General features: G+C 34.7%; 2 protein-coding genes and 1 long non-coding RNA gene across 26 annotated transcripts; 2 read left to right on the top strand and 1 right to left on the bottom strand.

Annotated features, from left to right (window-relative positions):
* Positions 1 to 419: 419 nt before the first annotated feature.
* Positions 420 to 1,376, top strand: LOC148566956 (uncharacterized). Its single transcript, XM_088484497.1, has 3 exons — positions 420 to 428; positions 573 to 1,062; positions 1,240 to 1,376. Exons 1-3 carry the CDS (start codon positions 420 to 422, stop codon positions 1,374 to 1,376), a joined length of 636 nt encoding a protein of 211 aa, XP_088340623.1.
* Positions 1,377 to 6,421: 5,045 nt separating this feature from the next.
* Positions 6,422 to 12,366, top strand: LOC107639208 (putative methyltransferase PMT2). 14 transcript variants are annotated; one of them, XM_088483695.1, is made up of 13 exons: positions 6,422 to 6,693; positions 7,025 to 7,154; positions 7,628 to 7,730; positions 7,921 to 8,079; positions 8,517 to 8,566; positions 8,981 to 9,118; positions 9,267 to 9,333; positions 9,410 to 9,542; positions 9,977 to 10,346; positions 10,424 to 10,623; positions 10,780 to 11,074; positions 11,522 to 11,852; positions 12,056 to 12,366. In XM_088483695.1, the coding sequence occupies exons 10-12, from the start codon at positions 10,458 to 10,460 to the stop codon at positions 11,826 to 11,828; spliced, it is 768 nt and encodes a 255-aa protein (XP_088339821.1). In that variant the 5' UTR covers positions 6,422 to 6,693; positions 7,025 to 7,154; positions 7,628 to 7,730; positions 7,921 to 8,079; positions 8,517 to 8,566; positions 8,981 to 9,118; positions 9,267 to 9,333; positions 9,410 to 9,542; positions 9,977 to 10,346; positions 10,424 to 10,457; the 3' UTR covers positions 11,829 to 11,852; positions 12,056 to 12,366. The 14 variants fall into 14 exon arrangements, with proteins under 14 accessions (XP_088339821.1, XP_088339816.1, XP_088339820.1 ...); XM_088483694.1 differs by having other exon boundaries at positions 6,429 to 6,693; positions 7,028 to 7,154; positions 8,984 to 9,118; XM_088483692.1 differs by having other exon boundaries at positions 6,429 to 6,693; positions 7,028 to 7,154.
* A 991-nt stretch (positions 12,367 to 13,357) lies between these two features.
* LOC148566955 (uncharacterized) lies at positions 13,358 to 17,025 on the bottom strand. Of its 11 annotated transcripts, none has more exons than XR_015881138.1 (7): positions 16,700 to 17,025; positions 15,968 to 16,056; positions 15,769 to 15,879; positions 14,345 to 14,506; positions 14,110 to 14,162; positions 13,953 to 14,032; positions 13,358 to 13,677 (listed from the first exon to the last, which is right to left on the bottom strand). It is a non-coding gene; the product is annotated as an uncharacterized LOC148566955 (long non-coding RNA). The 11 variants fall into 11 exon arrangements; XR_015881132.1 differs by having other exon boundaries at positions 14,128 to 14,162; XR_015881131.1 differs by having other exon boundaries at positions 14,128 to 14,837; positions 15,769 to 15,897.
* Positions 17,026 to 17,313: the final 288 nt, after the last annotated feature.

The following is a 17,313-nucleotide window of genomic DNA, read 5'->3' as shown; positions in this document are numbered from 1 at the left end:
TTACAAGAGCTTTGAAAGCTGCTAGAAAAATAGTGGAGGGTGATGAGATAGCTCAATATGGGTTGGTGTGGGCCAATGAGTTGCTGACTAGTAACCCCGGCTCCACAATTCAAGTATCTGTTATCCCCATGCCTGAGAGTCCTCCCCTGTTTGATCGTTTCTATGTTTGTCTTGATGACTGCAAGAGGAGGTTTAAGGCAGGTTGCAGACCCTTAATTGGTCTTGATGGAGCGTTTCTGAAGACACTACATGGGGGTCAAATTTTAACAGCTTGTTGACAGGATGCTAACATTCACATATTTGTGATTGCTTATGCCATTGTCAGTGTCAAAAACAAAGACAACTGGAAGTGGTTCCTTGAGTTACTGCACAACGACCTGGGAGACTACAGGGAGAACAAATAGTGCTTCATTTCAGACATGCAGAAGGTGAAAATGTTATTGACTCACGACATGAAACTAGTAGGACTCTTTTGATTTAATGAATAACACTGAAGGACGAATTTGATTTAATGAAGTTATCTGAGGGACGAATTTGATTCAACATCTTTTTGTGTCTTTGTTTACTTGCAGGGTTTAATACTAGCTGTTCAGGAAGTGTTTTCTAGGGTACACCATCGATTCTACGTTTGGCATTTATGGCGCAATTTCTCAAAACAATGGTCAAGCACTGCACTGAAAGATTTGGTTTGGGAATGTGCTCGGTCGAGGACAACAGTTGAGTTCAATCGAAACATGAATAGAGTGAAGCTAATCAATCAAAAAGCCTGGGAATATCTCGACAAATGGCCTAAGGATGCATGGACAAAGGTGCACTTTAGTGAACTGCCAAAGGTGGATAACATCTGCAACAATGCTTGCGAGTCTTTCAATGCGAAAATCAAGCATGACAGGGGCAAGCCCATTCTCACATTAGCTGAGGAAGTTAGAAGAATCATCATGAAGAGTATTGTTGACAATCAGAAGAAGCTACAGAACTATCAAGGGATTCTCCCCCCTGTTCAGCAGAGTAGACTTGAAGCCATGACAACGTTGTCTAGCCACTGGGCTCCTCAATGGTCCGGTGATGAAAAATAACTCTATGAAGTTCATGGCTGGCCGACCAATATGGTGGTTGACCTGGGAAAGCACACATGCAGCTGTCGCTTTTGGCAACTCACAGGTAACAAATTCAACAGTTACTTATTGTCATCTACTTTCATGCACGATCTTCAAATAATGATTGATTTGTCTTTGTAAGGGATGCCGTGTAAGCATTCAATATCGGCCATACAGGATAAGAATGACAAACGCGCTGAAGACTATTGTCATGACTGGTTGAAGATGGAAGCGTACAGGAAGACTTATTGCTTCAATGTCAATCCAGTGAAAGGATAGGATCTGTGGGAAAAAAACTCCACACCCAGATCCCGTCCCACCACCATTTAAGGCCAAGCCTAGAAGACCAACGAAGAAAATGAGAAGGGACAAAGAGGAACAACCTACTGGGTCAAAGACAAAGATGAAGAGGAAGTATAACCCTATCAGATGCATGTATTGTAGTGAGATAGGACACAACAAGCGAAGCTGTGCACAGAAGAAAGCTACGGAAGCTGAGGAGCATGCCAGGCAGCTGCAGCTGCAACTAGCTGTGGTTGCCCCTGCTGCAGATGGGGCTGACCCTGAAGTAAGCACTGTCCCAGCTAAACATAATCCAGCTCCAGCAGATATAGCTCCATCACCAACACAGCCTCCAATAGTAATTGACATTAGCCAATCTGAAAGCATACCACCAACCCAAGAAACACAACAGGTAATCTGCCATATGTGATTTCTTTTAAACATTTGTGATTTCTTTTAAACATATGTCATTTCTTTTATAATATAAATCTAAATCTACATCTACCATTAAATTATGTAGGAACAAGTCACAGCTAGGCCACCCAAGTTAAAGGTCATTAAAGGAAAAGCCAGACTTCAGTCCTCTCCTAAACCTACTGTAGCCGCACCAGTCGCTATCTCTGCTGAGACAATCAAGGGGACTAGTTCAGCCATTGCTAAAAAGCTGGCCAACTTTATGACATTTGTTCCTACTCCAGGCTTCAAGCCCCCAAGAAAGACTGATAAATGACTTTGATTGGTGTTGATCTGTATTCTGGTTGAATTTGTTTTTGTGTAAGGATACTTTATGTTTTTTGGCACAGGGCAATTGAAGTTCCATTATCAACATTTTGGTTATCTATGTAATTGAAAGTTGTTCTGCCCTTTTATTTTGGTCTAGCATACTTTTTAGGTTTGTATCCTCATGTAAAACCTTATGACTTTACTGTGGTTTGTATCCTCATGTAAAACCTTTTTATTTTGGTCCTTAAGACAATGTGACATCTAGCCTTCTATGGCAACTCAATGTTTAAGAGTACTTTGACTACTGATTATGTTCATTCCTTAGTACATCTTACTGTAATAACCATTCGAATTGGTTTGGAACATTTGAATTGGATTGTGTTGTCTTAATCTTAAAAAACCAAATGCAACATCTATTCTCATTCAATGGATTCATCTCATTACAGCATGACATATCAACAGAATTTGTTTTACTTGGAACTAGATAACAAACAACAAACGATCACATTAACGACTACTACCACAAACAGGAAAACTATTAACATTTTCAATGCTTTTACTTCAGCTTCCAAGCTGCCCAGTCTCCATGCCACCTTCAACCTCCATTCATCATAGTCACTTTCAACCTGTAGCTTAGCCCCATAATCTTTCTTTGTTCCACCTTTGCCCACCACTTCATAATCATCATCGTCAACCCACTTAAAGTAATTGCAGTGACTGCCCTTCTGCAAATTCAAAAATCAGAAAACAAAAATTTGAATAAAACCCCAAAACATAAAACAACATGGAAAACCTTTAACTTCTTACACAACATAGAATGATAATGAAAATTGGCTTTGGCTTTGGCGCTTGAGAATACCGGAGAAGATAAAGTGTCTGCTCTGGCTTTGCCTCAACAACGGAGTTCCCACAGCTAGTTACCGGTTTCAAAGAGGTATTTCTACTTCTGATTTTTGTCAGAGATGTTATCTTGCTCTAGAGGATATTAACCACTGCTTTAGGACTTGCCAAAAAGCTCGTCAGATTTAGATTAGCTTAAATTTGGGAATGACCGCTGAGGACTCTAATTTGGATTTTGTGTCTTGGATTCGTTCTAACCTCAACAAAAATGAGTTTCTCTTTGCAGCGGCCTTTTGGTGGATTTGGAGGGATAGGAACAATGACATCTTCCACCAAGATGATCCATGGAGTAAGGAGAAAATTGTTCACTTAGTTAAACATGCTGCTCGAGATTTCTCTAATGTTGTTATCAACCAAAAACATATTATTCCTTCTTCTTTGAAATATAATTGGGAACCACCTCCAATGAATGTCTGTAAAGTGAACTGCGATGCAAGCGTTTTTGAAAATGAGCAATTAGCTGGCTTTGGATGTATTATTAGAGACAACATGGAAATTTGGATAAAAGGTTGTTCTGCCAGTATACCTCTTTCTAGTGTTCTCTGTTGTGAGATTCATGCTATTTGGAGAGGGCTTGTTATGCCTTGAGATTGCGAGTGCAAAGATGTCATATGTGAAACTGATAATCTTGATGCGTTTCTTCTTGTTTCGCGAGGCACAACCAGCATGATTAGGAATGACTCTGATCTGCTTGACAAAATCAAAGAGATGCTCCAGCGCAATTGGACTGCTACTTTAGTGCTCATCCACCAAAAAGCAAATAGAGCGGCTGATTTAATGGCTAAGATTGCTGTTTTAAACAAGCAGGTGTATCTAGAATGGTTACTGCCTCCTAATAATTTAGACATTATTATTAGAGAGGAGTACTACTCTTTTTCTTAGGTCTTTTTTCTTTGTGTTATGTTCAGTCACCAAAAAAAATTTTATCGGGCTGATGATTTTTTTTATCACAACACCCAATCTTTTTTGGACTCACAATATATTACATACCAAATGTTTTTTAGACTCCCAAAAAAAGTCTAGCAATCTAATCATCATTATTAATAAAATCAAATGACATCTAATTAATTGTTCTCTTCTATCAATTTTTGGACACTGAAAGAGCGGAAGATTGATGGTTTAGAAGTTATAATAAATACTCGTTGTAAGTATAGTTACTAAACCAAGTAATCAACCTTTCTTACAAACGTTTTGGTTGTCACAAGTAACAAACCCCTTAAAAATTAATAACCGAAGTATTTAAACCTCGGGTCATCTTCTCAAGGAACTGCAGGGAAGTATGTTCTTATTATTGGTTATGGAGATTGTAAATTGGGGTTTTGAGAATGAGGAGCGAATGGTTTAATTAGCAATTAAAGTAAATGAAGAACAAGCAATTTAAATGGCAAGTAAAATAAATAGATAACTGTAAATAAGCTTTTGGCAAGGTATGAGAAATTAGAGGTCCTATCCTAGCTATCCTTATCAATGATGATGAAAACGGAATCTTAATTCCACTTTGTTAACCTTTACTAAGATAAAGGAAGGTCAAGGGATTAATTGGTTTGATCTTCGAATCCTATTTATTTCCTAAGAAAAGATTGGGATTATTGAAGTTCAATTTAATTAACAAAGATAACAATTATTAATCATGTTTGAGTTTGATAACTCCTGAGTTACTAATTTCTTAACCAAGACCAAAAGGAGAAAAGTAAATCTATTGGAATAAAAATGTCTTCAGATGGGAATAACAATAATTTAAATAAAGGAAAGCAATATTAAATTGAAATACCTCAAATAACATTAATTCAAAAGAGTAATCTGTAACATGGAAGAATTCATAAATTAAATTGCAAAAGTAAATAAAAGGGAATATTGAACCTGATAAAGAGATAATCCTGAAAGCGAATAAAATCTTAATTCTAAATCCTAATCCTAAAGAGAGAAGAGAGAGGAGAGAACCTCTCTCTCAAAACTAAATCTAAATCATGAAAACTAACTAAAGTGGAGACTCTCCTTGAATGGATGCATTCCCCCGCTTCATAACCTCTGGTCTATGCCTTCTGGACTTGGATTTGGGCCAAAAAGGGCTTCAGAATTCGCTAGGAGCGTTTTCTGCAATTTCTGGTGCGTGGCCTCTGTCACGCGTCCGCGTGGGTCACGCGGTCGCGTCATTCGGAGTTTTCCTTGTCACGCGGTCGCGTCAGTCATGCGATCGCGTCATATGTGTTCTGCTTAAGGCGCGCGGTCGCGTTAATCATGCGGCCGCGTCGATGCCCTTTTCGCGCTAGCATGCGGCCGCGTCGCCCATGCGATCGCGTGGATGCCAGTTTCTCCAAAAACTTCGTTTTATGCTTTCCTTCCATTTTTGTATGTTTCCTTTCCATCCTTTAAGTCATTCATGCCTTAGAAGATCTAAAACTACTCAATATACTAATCACGGCATCGAATGGAAGTAAAGGTAATTAAAATAATTAATTTTAAAGCATAGGAAACATGTTTTTCACATACATCACATAATAAGGAAAGAAAAGTAAAACCATGTAATTAATATGAATAAATGGGTGAAGAATTAAATAAATCACTCAAACTAAGCACAAAATATATCATAAAATATGAGTTTATCAGACACACTGCAAAATTTGTTAGAATCTTAAAAGTAATAGACACATACGTAAAATTCTCTACTGTGTCACCTAATTTCAGCATCTGCTAAAAATTTTCTCTTTCAACATAATAGCATTATCCGTCATTCATGGATGTTTAACATTGAGTAATAAGCAAGTACACTTTCTTTTTGTTATTGACTTTGTGCTGAAATATGTCATTTAGTGGAGTAAAGCTGCTGAAATCAATAATAATTTGGCTTGTGCCAAAGAATTATTCACACAAATCTATTCAAATATTTTTACATATATTTTTGAAAATTTACATTCAATTATTAATTTCATATTTCTTCCATAGAAACCAACAATAGTCACGCACATATGGATAAAGAAATCTAAACCCAAGCCATCCATAAAACACAATTTAACATCATTTTTATTACTAATTTTTTATTTATTGACCAACTTCAATAGAAAAACACAACTTTCGTATTTTATACACGTTTCTTTTAAATATTACTAATACAATTTAATAACAAATGTACTTAATAATACGTATACTTTTATCTTTGATATTTGTATCATATTTGGTTTAGTTTTAATAGTATCTTTAAAGTTTAAAATATATTTTCTTTAATAATTATTTTAATTATATTTCTAGATATTAATACCCTAAAACATACACTACAAAAAAAAAAGGTTTTTAGTGATAAATTTTTAGTGACAATTGTACATTTGTCATTAATACTATAACTTCTAATGGCCATTTAAACTATTGCCACTAAAAGAAATAGTAAAATTTAAAAACTAACAAAAGCAACTGCCCCTGGAACTGTGAAACATCTCCCTCTCTCAGTGCCTGATTGTTTACCCTCACTCAAACTACTCTCTTAGTGCCTCATTCTCTATGGACTTTGAGAACCATGCACTGATCTCGTTCTTTTTTCAGGATCTTGCTCTCACATCTCCATCATTCCATCTTCTTCATCGCTCGAATCTCTTCTCATTTTTCATCTCAGTCTTAATCACGATTTGAATCTTTTTCTCGAACAAGTTTGTGCTGATTTCGATTGAAATCTAAATCGCTCTCTAGTCATAAGATACAGGTTCCTTAATCTCCCTCTTAATTATGTTCTTGTGCTCTTAATTTGTGTTCTACTACAATCTTTTTTCATATCTTATCAATTTGTGATTTTATCTGAGTTAATTGTTCTTCCAGATTGGATTCTGCTTTTCTTAGTTCCCTATCGCATGCGCTTATTGTAGGTTAAACCCGTAATTCAGTGATTTAGAAATTTGTTATCAAAATTTTAGGGTTTTCTTCTCTCAATGATTCAACAATGCTTTATCAGTTTCTGATTCCAGTACTTTGTTTTTTTTTTTTTTTTACTTTATCACTTTCCCCTGCGATTTTCCAAACTTCCTTCGAATTCATAGCAGTCGTGGTATCCGCCATCAGTGATGAGCACACCAAGCTCATCAAAGCCTGCCACATCTTCCGGTCATTTCCTTTGATCTCTTTTCTGAGTGACAGATCACTGTACATGAGCACCAAGAACAATTCAAGGTATGCTAGAATTATGAATTAATTGTTCTTACATTTAATTTTGTGTCTCCCTTATATATATGTTGCTGCGTGAATTTGGACAATGAGGATTGTGTTTGGTGAATTGTTTGAAATTTGGACCAATTTGTGCTTCGCTCCCCTGAATTTTGAAGATAGATATACACTAAGCTTTTTTTACTTCACCAACTTAAACCTCTTCACAATTTTAACTTATAGCTTGATGTATGATTTCTATAGGTCTCATTTTCATATCATTAGTGATTGATAACAGTGAAGAAAACGCACCAGCAAGATTGAGTTTCAATAAATTACTCAAGTTTCTTTATTAGCACAATCTGAGCATGCTTCTAATTGTTTAGTTAGGGTACCTCAATGAGTTTTAAGGGATTTTATATTTAGATGAGGTTGATTTTAAGAGAGCAAGCAAGAAAATCTTAACCCTAAAATAACCGATTGAATTAATTATTATGCAGTTTTTCAGATCTTGAAAAGCCACAAGGTGAATTCGATGGAAAAGCATGTGCAGCCATTGAGCAGAGTAGTCTTATTTCTCTCTATGATACCATGTTCCTCCAGGTGCTTAAGCATTTGAACCTATAATATAGATTCCTAATATCTTTATATCTATAACCATCACTCTTTGGTATATCCTTATGCATATTCAAGAATGTATTAACTAGTGTTTCTTTGATTAATCTCATATAATATAATTTCCTCCTTAGTTATTGATTATTGATGCTGATATATTATGATTTGCTTGGTGCAGCTTGATGTGACTTCATCCCAACTTCTTGTGAATGGCTTCTTTAGGGATGCAGGTTTCAAAAAACAACTTTCAGACACTGTGCACTCACTATTGGATTTAAGAGTTATCCCCATTTTCAATGAAAATGATGCTGTTAGTACTAGGAAGGCACCATATGAGGTATCTTGATTTTCCTTATCACCTTTTATCTATTCTTTTACTTCTATTAATTTTAAAAGTTCTATTAGTATTTCATATGTTATATTTCTAATTTTTTGGTAGACACTCACAGATCCAATTAGGAAAACATATACTACTTGTAGCGAATGCTCTATAGAATTTGAGGTGGATGGACAATACAAGTTAAACTAGAACTTGTAGTATATGATTTGAATATTTTCCCGTGCTTCACTATTTGTGAATGACTTATATATGGTTTGCTTTGACGTAGGCAATGATTCTTCCTGCTTCTAGATTAGTTGCTCTATAGAATTTGAATATTTCAGCTTATTCCTAGATGTTTGTACAGTAGCAAAAGTTCAAGTATGGATCTTTATTATATTTCATCATATTATTCCATTTTCAGATATCTTGAACTAACAAGATTCTTATTTCAGGTGTTAGGTTCTAATTATCTTAGTGTGTTACTTGAGGCTATTGATATAAGGTAACAAAATTTCTTTTCCAAGATGGTGAGCCTAATAATGTTGTTGATGATAGAGATTTACATACTATTCTCAACTATTAATTATTCTTCTTGTGTTGAATCTTTTAAGCTGAATATGAGTAATAAACTGCTAAACACAAAATGCTTTGGGATATTTTTTAATGTAAAATTGTAAATTAGCTTGCCGTTTGATTCATCTCATCTTTTTAATACATGTTTGTTACTTCTAATTGGGTTGATCTTTCTTTTCAGGGCACCAAAATTAACAATATAATTGAATTATGTGTTTCTTAATTTTTCATATATTCCTGACATTAGGATATAATATTATAATCTTTAATTACCTAATTTATTTATTTTGAAATGAATTCAATTTAATTCACTTGAAACTTGTTGTTTCAAATGGGCTTGCAGCAGGTTGCTGAATTTGTTCTCCTTCATGGTCCTTCATGGCTAACAAAGCTAAAGAAGAGCCTAACACTGCACCTTCTTTTGATCGGTGGCTACAGTTTGTTTCTATTATAATTATAATTTGTTCTTGTTGGTCTTGTTGTAAGTTTGAATTAAATTTGTTCTTTCTTAGGTTATGGCTACAGTTTGTTTCTATTATAATTATAATTTGATCCTTGTTTTTGGTACATTTTTATTATTATTTATCTTGAACATAACATTAGGTATTTGATTTTGATGTCTTTTGCAGACTAGTGGATCATTATATGGTGCCTTAATTGGTTCTGTTTTGGCCTTCAATGTTGCTGACTTCCTAGGTAATTATCCCTCTAACTGGTTATCATTTTATATATTTCCTTTTCTGGGAAATTTTATGACAAACTTCAATTTTAGGTAGAGCCGTAGAAGAAAGGAGCTGGTTTCAGCGGCATTGTTATATCTTGTCAGAGCACTCGTAACAGCACTAGCTCCAAATCTTCCTATATTGGTGATAGGGAGATTTGTTTATGGTATAGGAATTGGATTGGTATGTTCTTTTTTACCAAACTGATACATGTAAGTTTATATCTATTAATTTCTGCTTTATCAGGGTAGAAAAACCATCTAGGCAATTTGAGGTGTAGGATTTACTATTGTCATTTACAAAAGTAAATGATCTTTGGGCCTGCACCAGCACCTAATGCCTTAGAAGGGTGTATGACCAAATGGGTAGAGAATATAATTTACTGAATTCGTTGGAAGAATATAATCTCGGAGGAACTATATCTATGAGACACATTGCTTAGAACTTAGCTTCAATACTTGCTTTAGGATAGAGTTCTTTATAGTACTTGGGATGGTGGTAAGTTGTAGAACTTTCAATACTCCTACTATTATGGCTTCCTGAGTAATAATAATCTATCAAAAACCTTTCTATACTTAGTTGGTAATATAGAAAATGGTCAAATATCATTTGTGCAGGCAGGTTATGGAATCGGTAGCCTTCTGGTAGACACGGTAGCTGGGTGGCGCTATATGTATGGAGTTAGTAGTCCTTTGGCAGTAATAATGGGAATTGGAATGTGTTGGCTCCCAGCTTCTTCTAGATGGCTACTTTTATGTGCTATACAGGGAAAAGGTGATGGAGAGAATTTGAAAAGCACTGCAATTCATTGTCTGCGCCGTCTTCGAGGTCAAGCTGTTGAGGACTCAGCTCATCGGCAAGTGGATGAAATTCTGGCTGAGCTTGCTTATGTGGGTGAAGAAAAAGAGGTTACTTTTGGAGAAATGTTCAGAGGAAAAATGCTTGAAAGCCCTTACCATTGGTGCAGGATTGGTCTTGTTTCAACAGGTATAGCAACTGCTCAAATAAAATAGTAAAAGTCATCATTAGCAATTTTCTTATAAGCATTTACATGCCTTTTCCAGGAGGTGACATGCAATACCATAAAATGTTATTGCAATGTCATTTGCGCCAAGGGACTCTCATGAAGCACAAGTACAGTTTGCTCTTGAAAGAGGTGTACCTGCTGTCATTGGTGTTCTTGGAACCATAAAAACGCCTTATCCTTCTGCGGCCTTCGACATGGCTCATTGTTCTCGTTGCTTAATTCCTTGGGGAGCAAATGGTGAGAATTTTGCATTCAGAAAGATTACTCTGAAATATTTGCTGTAACTTAGGCAGGACAATAATTTTTGGGTTCTTAACTTCTTATTCTGTTTGATCTGGTTTTTTTATACCCTATTTATGATAACAATCGTAATTTTGCATGATTCATTTGCAGATGGAATTTATACGATTGAAGTAGACCGAGCTCTAAGACCTGGTGGTTATTGGGTGCTTTTGGGACCTCCAATAAACTGGAAGGCAAGTTATAGAAACTGGCAGAGACCTAAGGAGGAACTCGAGGAAGAGCAAAGAAAGATTGAAGAGGTTGCTAAGCTTCTTTGCTGGGAGAAGAAGTCAGAGGAGGCTGAAATTGCCATTTGGCAAAAAACTATGGACACCGAATCATGCCGTAGCAGACAAGAAGAATCTGGCATGAACTTTTGTGAAACAACCAATGTTAATGATGTCTGGTAAGAATTTTCCTGTTTAAACAATTTGTATATTTTAGCAATGCATTATTATTCTTCCCATTGTTTCTTTCTATAAGCCATGTGCAAGGATGTAGACATTTGCATTATGCATTGAGCTAAAGATATTTGGGAGAATAATAGTGATATTTTCATGTATAATTCTAAAAAATGCTTTTTCAGTTTCCAAAGTATCTTGATGGTTACGAGGATGTTCTCTTAACCATAGTGACCTTGGATTGAAACTGGCAATAAGAAGCAGATGAAAGTATCTGTGACTGCTTATTTTCCTTGTCATCTTTCCAATTTATCATTGTTTTATGTCATATGAACCCTTTCAATAGTCAGTCCATAATACTATTGTCAAAATCATTCTTTGATATGATTTCAAGTCTCTGTTTGGTTTTGATCCTTCGAAAATTATGAGGTATCATGTCGTTATGTCTACAGGTATAAGAAAATGGAGGCCTGTGTTACCCGCACGCCTAAAGTTTCTGGTGAACTCAAGCCATTTCCCGAGAGGCTATTTGCAACCCCTCCTAGAATTGCTAATGGTGCAGTTCCTGGAGTTAGTGTTGAGACATTCGTGGAGGATAACAATAAGTGGAAAAGACATGTAAATGCTTATAAGAAAATTAATAGCCTCCTGGATACTGCTTATAAGAAAATTGCACCTACAATACAAGACCTTGTTGTTAATCTGACATGGGTGCAAAGGCATAAGACTTGTACCATATCCAGTCACCAATGGAGGTGATTAAATGAGCAGCTCCTACCACCTGTGAGTTTTAATTGTTGCCTTTTGGTGCTTTTGTGTTATCATGGTGACTGGTTGAATACTTGTTATTTAAATGTTCCTAGTTGAATACCTTACTGATTTTTTGCTTAGACAGAATTGAAGTAGAAACTAAGTAAAAAGAAAGTCAGTGATTTTTATTATCCTTTTTATAATCTTTCTGTTAAAGCTGGTTTTCAATTGATTAGGCAAAGAGAGCTGGTTCAAAATTGAAGAGCCAAATTGTAGCGGAGCAATTCATATATAAATGGTCTCATATAATTGAGCAATTGGGAACTTTGCTTCATTCTCTCTGCTGTATTATTGTATTGCATCTGTGCTAGGCTGTGCTAGGCTCTATTTGTTTTCTTTTGATCATTAACTATGTGCTAATCATTGATGTAACATAGATTTATAGTATTTGTGTTGTTTAAATTTGTATTATGCTTTATTACTTTTCAAAAGAATTTTGTGTATAAATATTTAATTGAATTTAATGAAATATTTTATTTTGTAGTAATTAATTTTAGTATATTTATATTATGTATAATAATAATAATTAATGATAAAAATGATTTGAAATTTTAGAAAAATGATAGGTGGTTATTTCTAAAAGAGTGAGTATAATTAAAAAAAATCTTAAAATTTTAGCGGCAATAGTAATGGCAACTAAAAGTGAATAATATTACAATTTTAGAATTATTTTTAGTGGCCATATATATTGCCGGTAAAATGGGTTTTGGCGGCAATAGTAATAGCCATTAAAAGTGAATAATATTGCAATATTAGAATTGCTCACTACAAGAAACGTCATTAAAATCGACGGCCAAATCGACGGCTAGGCCGTCGATAATATTAAAAAGCGACGGCAAAATAGACGACGGAGATGGTCGCTATTAAGCCTGTCGATTTTTTAAAATTCTAATAAAATCGACGACTTGCCCAGCCGTCGATAATAATTTAATAAAATCGACAATATTTGCGTCTGTAGTATGAGTGTGAGAATTTTATCTTCTTATTAAAATCGACAACGTTGCCGTCGATATTATTATATAAAATCGACGACGTTTCTGTCAATATTTGATTCAATAAAATCGACAATATTTCCGTCTATAATATGAGTTAGTGAATTTTATCCGCTTAATAAAATCGACAACATTGGCGTCGATATTATTATATAAAATCGACAACGCTTTTGTCGATATTTGATTCAATAAAATCGACACATTGATTGTCGATTTAATTATTTAGATACCAACACACTCTTTGTCTATTTTAAATTTAAAAAGCGACAACATTGTCGTCGATTTTAATAGCTATATTTTTTCAATTATTTTTTCTATTTAAAAATAGTAAACAATTAATGCAAATAAATTTTTAAATATAAAAATAAAATTTATACAGAATATTAGATAACAAGACAAATAAATTTTTAAATATAAAAATAAAATTTATACTAAATACTAGATAATGAATTTACAAACTTATCAAAATAATAAATAATCCTCTAACATAAAGATTCAAGCTAAAATAAATAACTAAACTTAAACTTATATTAATTTAAATTAAAATCCACTAATAATACAAAATATTCAATGCTATTCAATCCACTAAACTTGACAAAGTGCTAATCACAGCCATGAAAGAGAGCCAAAAGTCCATGAACTGACATGAGTAAAGTGAAAGTTAGTCCATCAAGGATTAGTTCAAATCCATTAGTGCTAACCTGTAGGACATTATAACTTAATGCACACCAGGTGCCAACATCACATGCATGATATAGTCCAGTTGAAATTCCACTGGAGGTGAATAAAACCCATTTTGCCAATGCCTGCATAAACAAGTTATTGATTTTGTAACACACAGAAGTCCATATAATAATGAATAAACTGTTTTGTTGCTTATTTAAATCATCCTTAAATTAAAAGAAAATCACCGTGTTAACACAAATAAAAGGAGTGCTTTGTCCTCAACATGTAACTGAACAAAAAGATTTGATGATGTCCTTTAGCAATGCTAACTGAACAAAGTCGTCAAACCTTTAATATTTTTTTATTTATGAGCTGTGTGTTAATCTAAACTAGAAGGAGAAAAGAAAGAGTTGACCTTCTTCCTAAGGGCCCAATAGGCAGGAAGTATGGCTGCAGCATTCGATACAATGGGAAAAATTGATTGTCGAACATGTCCTACAGAAACGGTAGCCATGAAATCAGATAAAAAATAACATTACAATGAAAGGAAAGGAAAATGCAAATAGTTGAACCTTGATACAAGCAAGCACCTTGAAGAGTTACAATTTAGTGCTACAGTCAAAGCCTCCATGGTTTCGATCACAAGAACAGAAGTTGAGTCAAGAAAATAAACAAGTAGAACGGTAAATTACTTAGTAAGTTGGAGAACAAATGCATAAGATACAATGTCTCAGTCATTACAAGGAATTTTATAGTTTCAGTTTAGCAATTTAAAGAAAAAACAGATTGAGAAGGGCTTAAATAAACCTGTATGATGTCAATCCGCTAGCATCGAAAGAGAATTTACATTCGCCATGGGAGGAACAACGTTTTGGGCACCGTTCAAGCGAAATTGACATGATAGTTGGCCTCTTTAAAGAATCATTGCTGGTATTAACGTGTCTTAGACCAAATTCCCAAGTTCCTTCTCTAGCAGACATAATATAAAAAGAACAGGGGAGGAGTTATTGGAACATGTCTTAGACCAAATTCCCAAGTTCCTAATTAGTACATTTTCCTAATTTTCCTCCTAATTTGCCATACATGAAAGCTTCCATTGATACACTTGTTGCCACTCGTTCACCAGTTTGGATAACAGAAATTGATGTTGCACCCCAAAATAATCAGGTAAAGTTTACTACTCTAAACATCAAAGCCCAAGTTATCAAGTAGATTTGTGAATTGAGAAACTTCTCAGTTATTTGTGAAGCACTGTTTCAGTGATATAGCTTTAATAATGATCATGATCTGAATTCCCCTGCTGACAAAGTGCAAATTATTTTGTGTTATTAATGCTTTCTTATGTATATTGTGTTGAATGTTATGGTATTTAACCTAGTTTATGATAAGGGAATTGTGTTGAAAGTTAGCATCCTAGCTTAATACACTTTAAAATTGATACTGCTTAGAGAATCATAAAAGCTAGCATAAACAAACATATACTCTCAAACACTGATTTTGCTGTGTCTTATATATAAAATAATAGTCAAACAAAAACTATGTAACCAAATTCAATAGAATAAGTAGATAACTCAGCTGAAAAGGTTATAACCCCCATATGCTAACAAGCACTAAAGTTCAACTCTTTTCGAGTCCTCTGAAAAGCTTAAAACTTCCTCAATCATATTTCCCTCACTATGGTAGATAAACTTAGCAGAATACCTCTAGCAAGTTACAGCACAGATGAATATAAAATTTGCTGTTTATATGGAGTTTCTGAATCTTGCAAATGTTTAGAAAGATGAAAAATCCCCAAATAAATAAAAAGGGAAAACTTTAGAATAATATAGTAATATGCTCATCAGATACCATAGCAAATAGACCCTCACCCTCAGCTAAATACCTCAAAATTTCTCAATGACAAGAACACCCGAGTCTATTAACAAGTTTCTCAATTCCACAAGAAAAATCCAACTAAACTACATAAGTAAATTTCAATGTAGATGATAATCATGTTAATGGCACCCATCAAGTCAAGTGGGAGCAGAAGTAATCAAGCAGGGCTCGTTAGAAGTAGGAAGGTGAGCTGGAAAAAATTTAGTGTCCTGTTCCCTGGAAGGAAAACTATAGCTTTTGTTAACATATCCATCCGCTGAAGGTTTCTCTTTGGACAACATGCAACACAATGTTCTTATTGGATGCTATAGCATGAAATGTAAATTGAATTATCATTGCGGCAAAGCAAGAAATACCTTGCGTGCAGCTTTACTGAATTGGGAAGCCGCATCACTGATGGCATACACTGTGTTGCTTAAAAGACTAGAGGTGCCTTGGGCCATGCCCGTAACAAGTCTGGTGGGATTCTGAAGGTTATACCAATACTGCTAAATCCATTAGTTAATTGAGTATCTAAGATAATTGAAAACAAGGAAGCAGAATTTAAACTTTTACCTGCATAATGTTCTTTGCAGGCACTGATAAGAAATCTCTGATGCCAAGATCAAAGCAGAAGTATGCCACCAGATGCTCCATCAGTAATCCTGCAGAATTCTACACTGTTACACAAAATGCATGGAACGAAAAAATTCAATGAAAGATTCTACACAAGGTTATTGAAAACGGATGAAATTTTCTAAAAGGAAACCAGAAAATAAAAATTCGAAAATACACTCTGGAATTCCCCATGCCAAGCTAGATTTCACAGTACAAAAGCAAAATAAACAACAAATTAGTAAATCCAGAGTATAAATTTACCAAAACAAATGTCAAATCAAATAGGAATCCTACCAAACCATAGCGACTAGCAGAAAAGATGAAATTTCAATAAGTAAATTGAAATAAACAGAGCAATTAATATTATGAGCAATATTCATGAAGATTAATTAAATAATACACAGTACTTTCTTTACTTACTTGAAATCTGTAACTGAATCTGAAGTTAGAACTCTACCTTTTCCTAATACTAAGCAAGCAACTGATTTTTCTTTCTTTCTTTTAAATTTTGTTTTATTTAATCACATTGTAAAACTAATGTGTCGAACTAGTTAAGTTGAAGTAATGTGATGAATTGATTATGCTAATTAGGTTTAACAAACGCAAATTCGGAATTTCATCATGAAAATAGTAGATATAAAAATTGCAAAAATAAATATAATAACCAAAGAGAGATAGAGAGGAACTTACAAGAAGCTGCGACGATGGCATGTTCTAGTGATAGAGTCTGTAGAAGAAGAACTTCCATGCAGATTCACAAATCATAGAGAGAGAGAGAGAGAGAGAGAGAGAGAGAGAGAGAACCTACATGAAGAGGATGGCGCGGCGGCGGGCTCGGCGGAGGACGACGGTTTTTCTCAGGCGTCGGAGAAGAAGAAGCTTTGTTCTCTGCCTCTCTCCGTGACCATGACTCCGTCTATGGTCTCTACTCTCAGACGTTGGAGTTGGAGGAGAAGAAGAAGCCTCTGAACACATTTTGGGGAAGGTTGGTGTTAAATTTTGGGGAAATAAGTGAGATGAGGGACGCGGGAAGCAATCGCGCGAGGGATTTTTTGTTGATAAAAAGCGACGACTGTTTCGTCGATTTTAGTTAAAATAAAAATCAACATTCTAACCGTCTGTTTTATATAATAAATCCATATCGTCCATTTACTTTAGGAAAGAGATCTCTATCGTTTAAATTTATCGACAACGAAGGCTGTCGATATTTTAATTATTAAAATAGACAATCAGTCCGTCGATTTTAAAAAAAAAAATTTTTCAACATCTATTTTGTCGGTGATGTGACGATAGTATCAGAATGT

Source organism: Arachis ipaensis, chromosome B4, assembly GCF_059453495.1.
Source record: "Arachis ipaensis isolate K30076 ecotype BB chromosome B4, ASM5945349v1, whole genome shotgun sequence".
NCBI classification, from domain to species: Eukaryota; Viridiplantae; Streptophyta; class Magnoliopsida; order Fabales; family Fabaceae; genus Arachis; species Arachis ipaensis.
Note: the sequence above shows the minus strand (reverse complement) of the source record. Positions and strands in the feature narration are given on the sequence as shown.

Bases quoted from the DNA above. Each gene is read 5' to 3' on its own strand.
- LOC148566956 (XM_088484497.1), top strand. The intron at 1,063-1,239 runs GTGATGAAAAAT...TGTCTTTGTAAG, and splicing joins CTGGGCTCCTCAATGGTCCG to GGATGCCGTGTAAGCATTCA.
- LOC107639208 (XM_088483690.1), top strand. From the start codon at position 10,458: ATGTCATTTGCGCCAAGGGACTCTCATGAAGCACAAGTACAGTTTGCT. The intron at 10,624-10,779 runs GTGAGAATTTTG...ATTCATTTGCAG, and splicing joins AATTCCTTGGGGAGCAAATG to ATGGAATTTATACGATTGAA. The intron at 11,075-11,521 runs GTAAGAATTTTC...TTATGTCTACAG, and splicing joins ACCAATGTTAATGATGTCTG to GTATAAGAAAATGGAGGCCT.